Source organism: Alligator sinensis, unplaced genomic scaffold, assembly GCF_000455745.1.
Source record: "Alligator sinensis unplaced genomic scaffold, ASM45574v1 scaffold342_1, whole genome shotgun sequence".
NCBI lineage: Eukaryota > Metazoa > Chordata > Crocodylia > Alligatoridae > Alligator > Alligator sinensis.
The window spans coordinates 2,255,870-2,266,838 of record NW_005842126.1 but is presented as its reverse complement, the minus strand read 5'-3'; the positions used below and the strand labels follow the sequence as shown (position 1 = coordinate 2,266,838).

The 10,969-nt window shown below is 38.8% G+C and overlaps 1 protein-coding gene across 3 annotated transcripts in view; it reads right to left on the bottom strand.

The window, feature by feature from the left end:
* CDKAL1 (CDK5 regulatory subunit associated protein 1 like 1) overlaps positions 1-10,969 on the bottom strand; it is a 463,104-nt gene that overhangs the window by 31,850 nt on the left and 420,285 nt on the right. For all 3 annotated transcript variants that reach the window (XM_025205731.1, XM_006024966.2, XM_025205732.1), the window contains one exon: positions 3,511-3,677. In XM_025205731.1, the coding sequence (XP_025061516.1) occupies positions 3,511-3,677 (167 nt within the window). The remainder of the gene's footprint in view (positions 1-3,510; positions 3,678-10,969) is intronic.

Sequence of the window (10,969 nt, the reverse complement as noted above, 5' to 3'; positions counted from 1 at the left end):
CCTTGTATCAGATTGGCTTACCCGTGAAACACAAGGTTTATCCCAAAAAATTTCAAGGCACTTTGGATATTCTTGTTCTCCACACAAATGTGCAATTAATATTGAATCTTGCCAAGTTTTTGTCCTCTAAAACTTCAGAGTTCTTCATAAATTCATAGATTCATAGATTCTAGGGTCGGAAGGGACCACAATAGATCATTGAGTCCGACCCCCTGCATAGGCAGGAAAGAGTGCTGGCTTTAGGTGACCCCACCTAGATGCCCATCTACCTCCTCTTGAAGACCCCCAGGGTAGGGGAGAGCACCACCTCCCTTGGGAGCCCATTCCAGACCTTGGCCACTCTAACTGTAAAGAAGTTCTTCTTAATGTCCAGTCTAAATCTGCTCTCTGCTAGCTTGTGGCCATTATTTCTTGTAACCCCCGGGGGCGCCTTGGTGAATAAAACTTCTCCAATTCCCTTCTGTGCCCCCGTGATGAACTTATAGGCAGCCACAAGGTCGCCTCTCAACCTTCTCTTGCGGAGGCTGAAGAGGTCCAGGTGCCCCAGTCTCTCCTCATAGGGCTTGGCCTGCAAGCCCTTAACCACACGAGTGGCCCTTCTCTGGACCCTCTCCAGGTTATCCACATCTCTCTTGAAGTGCGGCGCCCAGAATTGCACGCAGTATTCCAACTGCGGTCTGACCAGCGCCTGATAGAGGGGGAGTATCACCTCCTTGGATCTGTTCGTCATGCATCTGCTGATGCATGATAAAGTGCCATTAGCTTTTCTGATGGCTTCATCACACTGACGACTCATGTTCATCCTGGAGTCTACCTATCATATACCTAACACCAGCACTTAAACACAGTTACCTCTAATATGGGAAGCAACCCACCGGCATACAGCAAACTGCTAAGGCAGAAGATTTTGGCCAGAAAAAGAAATGCAAGTCCCTGCTCTTATGAAAAGTGCCAAGGGTCTTTAAGATTTTCACAAATCAGCTCGGACCTGAATAAGGGCATCTGATGAATGAAAGTTTGTCTAATAGTTCTCCCAACTATACAGTTGGTCCAGTAAAAGATACCACAGAAAATCCTTGCCCCTCTCATAAACCAGAAGTCATTTTAGGGTCTTGTTCCACAGCTTCATGGTAGTATTACGTCTTAAAGACAAAAAAAGACAAAAGGCCTAGCTGACCCTCCTGGAAAATGAACTGGCAATTCTAGGGGGTCTCTGACTTCCCAAACTGATTGCTTAGACAGCTAATGCTTCTCCTTGTTTTCTGTGACATAGTAGCACCTTCAATCATAATTATAAATTAAGTACCTGAGTGCAGAGTACAGTAAAAGCCGTGTTAACCAGCATGAGTTGGGTAACGGGAGTGCCAAGTATCCAAAAGCTCTGGTTATCTGAGGCAGGGGTTTTCTACCTTTTTGAAAACCCCTGTGGAGCTGGTGGCGGCCACATACAGAGCAGCAACAGTACAGGGTGGTGGGTAGCGGCAGTGGCTGCTGTGTTTGAGCTCCCCCCCGCCCCCAGCATCTGGCCAGCAATTCTGGTTAATAGAGTATTCCAGATAGTGACAGTTAACACAGATTTTACCGTAATCTGTGAGTTATGGTTGCCAACTTTCATGTGCTACTAGCCTCTATTGTTCTTAGGCTACAGAACCATTCATTCTGGTTCTACTGGATATCAGACACTTCTCTGAAGATCATGCCTATTTGCTTACTTTTTTTAGTAATGGAAGTAGAAACTCACTCCTCATTTCTCTGGACTTTAGAAAACTGACTGGGCACAGCTTTCAAACAACACTGATCTCAGTACCTTGAGGAATCCCAGGTGACCAATACTTAGTATGCAATATGTTAGGAAGTGCCGAATGGGCAACAGGTATTTTATTTTCATACACGGATAGCTGCACCCCAAATATTAATGATATATCAGGCCATAAATCCTCCCCAATCTTGTCTCATCTGTGTTTTTTTTCCTTTATGTTTAGGCTTTTTCATGACCAATTCACACGAGATTCAATACATTCATTTGGCCACCAAACAAAGCAATTCTTTAGAGAATTCCCTCTGCTCCTGCTACCTGTATAATTGCTGTTCATTGTAAGTCCTCAACATTCAGCACTGCTTCTATTTTACTTCATACAGTTTGTTAAAAAACATTTTCTTGCTAAACATCTAAGGCTCCCATTTATTTGTATGGAAGCCCTGGACACAAAGCGTGACTTAACTTTTATTCTTCTTCCTGGTTTTTGTCAGATTTTGAACCCAGACAGCAGATAAGTTTTTCTGAGGGCATTTTTCCAGCTACAGAGGGAGGACAATTTTAACTCAGGATCCACAGTCTGATATGATCACTTCTACTAGCTATTAAAGGAAAGCTGAACGTGCAAGACAGTCCAATGTCATGAAGCAATGGCACTTCTGACAGGAAACTCTGCCTAAGGACTCCCCCAAGAAACAACCTTATCTGGTCTCCCTCTCCTGAAGGACCCCCTGAAGCCAGCCCTGGCATGGCTTCACAGGAGTCAAACATCTAGCTTTGAAATCTAGCTCCCCCCACGATCCATGATAGATCACCATGGATAGAGAGCTCCTTTTTGGTCAGTGCCTGGGAAGGGAGGTGCTTTCTTCTTCAAAGGGGGAGGAGCAGGGGGCATTAGGGGGTCAGAGTGTCAATGTCCCAAACAGGACAGCAAATGGTTCAGCTCCAAAGATTTAATATGCCACAGCAGTTCCCTCTGTCCTCCCTGGGACGACTACTCTCTGTCTCTCTCTCTGTTTCCTCTCTCCTGACTGGGACTACCTTTTCTCTAGCTCTCTGTCCTCCCTAGTGCCCCTTTTTTTCCTACCTCCAGCTTTCTCGGTGTCACTCTTCCTCCTCAGGCACAAACAACCACTCTTGCAACAAGACAGTTAAAAAAAAAAGTATAGTATTAACTAGGGGACAACACCTGCCCAATAAAATTAAACCATGTCACAGAGAACTAGTCAGGGAACAATCTCCAGGCTCTGCTGCCAGACCCAGACTGCCATCTCCCCCTGGGGAGAAAGAGCACATAGATGTCCTGCTCATGAAACTATTTATAGGAATTATTTACAGCAAAGCATGCTCATACTAAGTCCCCACAAGAAATGCAGGCTAGACTTCATATTATGAACAAAGAAATGAAGACAAAGTTTTCGGACAGCATCTTTGTGTGTACAGGAGGAAAATTTTGACTCAGAATCCATAGTTTGGTCTGACCACTTCCACTATATATTAAAAAGCTGGACCTGCAAGCAAAACTCTGACAGCACTACCTTCAAACTCACACTCTGCAGTTAAAAAGAAAAGTGTATGTTTGATTGATTGGATAGCCACCTTTGTCAGGCAAGTGACTTAAAGTTAAAAGTCTAATTTGATAAATATATTTGTAATTTGTGACTGCAAAAGTTACTGACACTACACCGGATACCACACTGACTTGATTAGTTAACAGCTATGTTAAAATGCAAATGATTCTCCTTTTTCCTTACCTCCAGATGCTCCAAAATATAGGGGGGGTTTGTCATGCCAAGTCTCAACATAGCTCCCTCAGGAATAACCTCAACCAGCTTCCACAGAAGTGTAGGGAGATCTGTGCCAATGTCTCTGCCATAAGCCCCTGTGTCTTCACTGGTCAGCCATATCTCACAAACACCCTCTGTGAATAAAAGGAGGAGATAATTAACAAATCTGTTTTAGAGCTGTTTATTTTATCATACAGCTGCTCACCCTTTTTAACGCAGTATTTCACAAGACTATTATGCAGCCAGGCTGGGTATTCAATTGCAGGAGAAAAAAGAGGCTTATCCCATGGGTAGCAGTGGGTTATTAAGTTCATTTTATGAGCACCAGAGTTCTACAACAATGCTGTAAATTATCATTGCTGTGGAGTGATTAACATTCACAGCCAATGACTAATACCGTCTTGCCTCAACAGCAACTCTGTCAGGACCAATACTGAACTCCCATTTTTGAGGTTATCTACTTGATTAACCACCACAAGCACTACTACTCAAGTAATCAGTCGATCCTAATAGCCATTACTAACACTAAACCAACTAACTGGTTAGTTAATAATCTGTATGGGCCTAAAGTAGTTAAGGCTATAACAAGCCAGTTGCCAAAATGGCAATTATCAATTGTTGCAGAATATCTATTGAAACCTGACTTCTTTAAATTACACTATTAGCAACACTGTACTAAAATTATTGGCTTAAAAAGGACAATCACTGCAATATGGTTAAGTAGCAGTGTTGGAAAAGCTGCTTCCTAGCAGTTAGTATTTTCCATCAATCGGGCTGTAGAAAGTAGTATATTTGCTTTGTATTGTAAAGTGCCTTGACCTTGAATGCCAAAATCTGGTAATAGCATCCTCCGGTCCAAAGAGGGGAAAGATTGCACCGCTCTTTAATAATAGCTGAAATAAATGAGATTTAATATGGGCCAATTCCATCAGGGTATTCCACCTTCCATCCTTTCCCTAATGTAAAAATTTATTTTAAAGAAGAAGCTACTGATGTAGATTTCGGTTTCTACTCTAGGAGGTAAATTGTGGTGGTGGAGGTAGGGGGGGCAGTCATACCCACAATTCCAGCTAGCAAATGCAACATGAGTCTGCTTTGCAAGCGTCTCCCTTCAGGTTGTAGTCTTATTGGTCTAGAGGCAAAAGGAATCAGAACAACAACAAAAAATAATTTTTTGTGCAAAAATCTAGTTGGTTTAATAAAAGATATCACCTCTACCATGAGTTCCGATTCCTTTTTTCTAATGCAAGACATTCAAAATTCTCCTACAACACTGAGTTTTCCATGGGAACACAGTCCTCTATACCAGTGTACAGGCAGGCACTAACAAAAAGTACCTTATAAAAAATCCTTCAGTGTCATCTGTACACATTCCTTGTCCACTTATTAAAAGCTAATAGCATCAAAACCTATGAAAAAGCTAAATTAACCTTTTTGCTCCTTAACTTCAATTGTTACTGCTATACAGTCATCACTCATTAGCATTTTAGATATGCTCGGTATAGCATCTAGTATAGCACTGGTACACTTATTCTCAGATCTATTTAGAGTTCTGTATTGTTCAAGTGTGTACATATGTACATATACTCACTGTCTTGCAGTACCTGCTAATATTTTTAGCATTTTATTTCGCACCATGCAGTGTGAAATTAAGCCATTAAAAGTATAGAGGTTTACTTGCCTGATTATTAAATGATAAAATCATAATATTATCTGGTGCAACCAGGAAGAAATAAATGAATTGTGTAACTATTAAAATTTACAAAGAAAATCTTAAATGGGTTTTAAAAGCAGGATATTAGCCAATCTTTTTCCATTGCTGACATGCACCAAAACAACAAAGTGAATATTTTAAAGCAAACAGAGTGATTTTCATTTATATTTTTTTCCATCTAAATGATTCCATGTTTTTGCCCTGTGAAGAGAGCTTCTGGAACTCTGCCTTGCTGTTGCCAGATGAACATGAAGAAAGAATCGCTATGAATAGGAATGGAAATAACATTCACGTGGAAAACAACAGCCAGCACTTAAAGCTGCATAGGTGGGGACCATTAGCCCCCTGGTGGGCTGAAACTTCAAATTAAATCACATGAAGAGGAAGCAGCTGTAACTAAATCAGCGACACCAGGAATAACTGTCTTGACTGCTCCGATCAGGGTTCTGAACAACAGGCAACGGGTACAATCCATGCAGAGATAAGCAAAAAACGTGTGCACAATGTAGACAAAATTCTCTGGGAGAATCTTTTCTTCCAAATTTCAGCCTTGGGCTTTGATATTTAAACATCCACAGTAATTAAGCTAAAGCATAACTCCTATATTGATCCTAAGAGGAGCTATCATGGTCCTTCTAGCTGCTGAGCCCAGAAGCCTAGGAGTCAACCTTTCAACTCAGTTTCAGGAGTCAAAGAAAGCCTGCACTTTCATCCCCTGTACCAAAAGGAAGCAGGAAGAGTGGGGAATAACATCATTTCTTGTTTGTTATTTCTTATATTTCCCTTTCTCACTCAGAAGAACCTTCTGTGAATGAAACTTTCTCCAGTGCTGCTCAAAACTGCTTTTTAAATATACTGCCTCATGTGCATTATTTACTTTTTTTTTCTTCCAATGAACACTCACTTCATTATGTCACCCATCATACCATTATCTCTGTAATGCTGCAGCTAGTAAAAAGCGAACTGACTTCTAAGAAAGAAATGTGATCTAACGTGCAGAGGGGAAAAATTTTAAAACCAAAAACAACAACAAAAACCCTCCTCTATGCACATGTTACAGATATTAAGCTCCATTATCATCATTATACCCAAGTAATTACAAATCAGCCTTTGGTCACAGCTCAAAGTCCCCTCCCCACCCCCAGCACAAACAGTAACCTCAACAGCTGGATTCTGATCTGTGCTCTGCTGTAATTGGAGATGACTGAGAATGGAAAATGTTGGAAGACATAAAAAGGTTCATACTAAATAAAAGAGGTTTTGTGCCACAACATCTAACTATAAAGAAGCTGCAGAAGCTATACAGCTATATCTTGCTTTAAAGAACCAATGCCATGAGTTTTGACTTTGCTGTCCATGTAGTCCATATGACCTTTGTCATAAAAACAAGCCTAAGGCTGCTATTCTTGGAAGCCATATATTTCTGTTTTTCGTATCGACTTCTAGCAATTCTGTGTTAATAATAAAAGTTGGAATGCCTTCAAAATATTTTTCAGAACCAAACATTTCACTTTGTATACAACAGTCAGCATAAAAACAGTTAGAGCTTTAAGGAGATTAATACCCAAGTCTCGATACTCTATTTTTTGGGTGAAAATAATGCATCTTCCCCGACCCTACAAATCTGCATGAACTGGAAAAAACTCATTAGTCATTCTGTTGAAATTCTTCTGATTAGTGAGCTATCTTCAGCTTGTGCTTAGAACTATACATTGGCCAGAGGGTGGGGGGCGGGAATCACATGTTCAAACTGAAGGAATTCTGAACATTAAATCTGTAGAATCACAGATACCCATTAACATTTTTTCATTCAAATTCATGGCAAATGTAGGTTCCCATAAAAAAAGCTTTACAAAGAATTGTAAGTATTCTTTCTTTTTTTTAATGCCTTCCCTCTTTTTAAAGCTTTTTTGTGAGATTTTCTAATGAGAACTGGAGTGGTTTCTCCAGACTTGCAATTCTCTGCAGATTGTCACAGTAGGAGACCCATAAGCTCTGACCTCCTCGGTTGCCCCCATATTCTTATCAATAACTGCCTGACCGCCTCGCTATTCCTTTTTGAGAGAATTCTTTTGGCAGCCTGCAGAGCTGTCCAGACCATAGAAAGAAATGCCTCTTTCCACTGTACCACAGAAATCTCAAGGATCATCTGCTAAGGAGAGGCCTGACTTCAACCTTTGTCAAAAATTGCCTGTAAACTCAAGGACAAGCAATCTGAAGTTGCCATTTCTACTTAGAATTCATCACTGGATGAACTTCAGCCTTTTTATAGCTAAAGATGGAGAGGAAGCCTTGTGAAATTAAATCCACTTTAAATGTACTCATTGTTCTGACCGAACTTACCCCATATAGCTTCTTTTTCTCTTTTTATCTGTATTCCCCCACCCCCTACCCTCTTATCCAAGCTAGGGGAAAAAATCATTATGGTTATCAACATACCCACATTAGGCATCCATTCACCAGGGCCTCCAAGGGAGTTGCTCTTGGGCTTAATGTTGAGCACGTGCTCAAATACTTTACTGAATCAGGGCCTAAACGTGGAATAGCTACAGACTTGTGTATGTGTCTAACAGGCTCACAATGTACCATCAACTAAGTAAACACAAAATAATCACAATCTGTTTCGGTCATCAGAAGACCTGCCTTCAACAGCTGTGTTTCCTCTATCCTTATAGCCTTAAGGAAGTAAAGGAACGGTCCAGTGACTGGCTCCTATGTCCTATAGGCTTGCCTCCTGAAGACGAGCAAGTCTTAGGTTGTATTGGAAAAATGGAAAGAACAGGATTCCCCTCACAGAAAACCTGATGCTATAGACAGGGTTAATAGATTCCCCAGGTCACAAGTGAGAGAATGGACCCACCCATTCCTTGCATAAAAATCTGCTACGCCAGAAAGAAGCCACGGACAGTTGGGGAAGAGAGATGAATGTTACTAAATCCCCGAAACTGGTCAGGAAAAATCAAGCGTTCATACATTAGGCTCTCTGAAGCTCTACTTCCAGGACCAAAAACAACATTTTCATATTTCCTAAGGACTTGAGTTTCTCTGAAGTTTGACTAGTGATGCTGAAGTTTGGCCAGACCTGACTACAGACAGTCAATTTGTCTAAAAGCCTGAACAAACTTACTTTCAATCAAGGGCTGAAAGGAAAGCAGGAACATATGTACATCTGCATTACTGGCTGAGACTTCTACTTAAGACTCCACTCTTTCTGCATGTATATCTATAGCTACAAAAACTTTGGATATGCTTCATAAGCATCTGGATATGTTACAGGAGTTATCCAAGGAGTAGTTACTCAGGAGAATTACAAGCAAAACAGAGTTCAGAAAATGAAAAACACTAAATTTTCTTGCCTACATATTTTTGAGTATAAATATTTTCCAGACTTAAGTGGAACTCATTAAAAGATTACAGAAAAAAAGCATAAAAAGACATGCTCACTCCCTCTAATATAGCGACACTGTTGGAAATATAAAATGGAATATGGACAAGATGCACCATTTTTAATAAGTGACTAAATCCATCAATGAAGAATTCTTTGGCTATCATTCACACTGCTAAATTGAGACTGGATTATACTACCCAAGATTACATCCTCCAGACATTCAACAAAGCAGGAGCATTTATTACACAGAAAGCAGAATTCTCAACAGATGTTCCAAACATTACTGTGGGAGACTCTGACACACTGTGCAATTTGATATTCTAAAAAGATCTATTCCACTAAACTTTCAATTACCAAATTACTCATCTTTTTGTCCCCAGACACCTAATGTGTGTGTAATATTTGTCCATAAGTCATTTAAATTTTAAATTCTTACTTATTTATACTTTAAATATATCTTTATTGCACATATAATTTATTTATGAAATTCAATTATCAAATATTTAAAGCGATAACCAGAATTGGTTTTAATGAGAATTTACTATGGGATGTGAGAAAGCACTTTGAACTGATCATTGACTGGAGAAAGATTTGGACAGCTTTGCTAGGCTCTTTCACTCACAAAGAACTAATTCTGTGTTAAAATATACTAATTTTATGAGAAAAATATAGTAAGTTAAATTACTTTATATTTTAACCAGAGGGCTTCTTTTGTATACTGTTTTGTCCAGGTATTAAGATTATTTTATTGTTAAGGGAAATGTAGTTCCTTCACTGTCCTCCTATGCTGAATGATGCATTTGTGACTATTTCACTAGAAGACAATATTTTAAAGATAATAGATGTCAATATTTTAATAAGATTTAATACTAGTTATGCATTTGTGAGTATTAATTTTATCCTCAGTTATAAGCATTTTTAGCTTCCTACATCTCCTGTTCTGCCTTATCTCACTTTTCAATATCAGTTTCACTATGATTAATTTTTCCACATACTTTTGCTTCATATTAGTTATAACTAACACACATTTTTGTTAATAAAGATCCTGGTTTGTTTTTGAAAAATACGTGTTTGATCTAGTTTCTATTTTATACAATCAAAGGCTACTGCATGTAATGGAATATTTAAATTCAGGGTTCAGAAACAAAGACTGTAGAATCCCACGTTTAAGAAGTTATCTATCATTCAGTGTTACCAAAAAATTAATTACTATTAGGTAATTTTTTGTAATCACTTCTTACCATGGTGACACAGTTCCACATTTTTAGTCTTTGGTAGACTGAGAACATGCCACTAACACTTCAAACAACATCAATAATAATTATTTCAACAAGTAAGGAATTTTCTTCAATTTTTGGATTTTTTTTTAAACCCATTGTCCCCAAAAGTGAAAAACCTTCAGACTTTTCCAAATTAATACTCATTTTTTAAAAAGGAGCAATTACACTAAGAGTACCTTAAAAACAGGGAAGGTTCCTTTAAAGACTGTAGAGATGCAACTAAAAAGTTATTTTCCCTTGAAAGTTTATAAGTCTTTTTCAAGCTTCATGCTTCAGAATTCCTTTTTCTTAATGTTTATCATTGTTAAATGATTTTATATAACTGACTGAACTAAATTAGGATTGGAACAGTGAAAGTGCAAATATGAAATACAGCCTCTACCAACTTTACTTGATTTGTTTGAGTTTACAGAATGTGCCAAAAAAATCCTTGGAGAAGGTCAAAGGATACACTTTAAAGAAAGTAAAATCTTTTCGAACTACTCTCTCTCGTTGTAACAGATTACAACAAAAATTGCTACAAATGGGTGGGGGGGAATGAAAACTGCAACTTTTCCATTCTGTGTGTTACTATTTGGTTGCCAATGTCCAGTTTTATGGAAACCATGATATTATATAATTCCTTTTGTACTTAGGAAGGCACCCAGTCTGATGGAAGAATAATTGGTGCCGTCTGCTTGATTGTGGCCTGCATTCATATTCTCTAGCGTCTTAGAAACTGAAGCTATGAGGAGGACACCTTTACATACATGTTCTCTTATATGAGAGTTGCATTTAGAACTAGATCAGGAAACGGGTCATTTAAACTTATCCACTATTTTAAATTCATTAGGTGACAGTGTTAACTTTGAACTGAACTGCCTCAAGTTTATATTTAAATAAAGCATGACATTTACAAGTATAGGGGCAAGATTTCAGGGACTAATACGTTTAAAACTGCCCAGTTTTGAACAACGAGTGCTCCATTGTCAAAATATTAAAAAAGAAGTTTACCTGCTATTTTTGTAAAATGTATAAAATTGATATTTTGTGCAATCTTTTTGG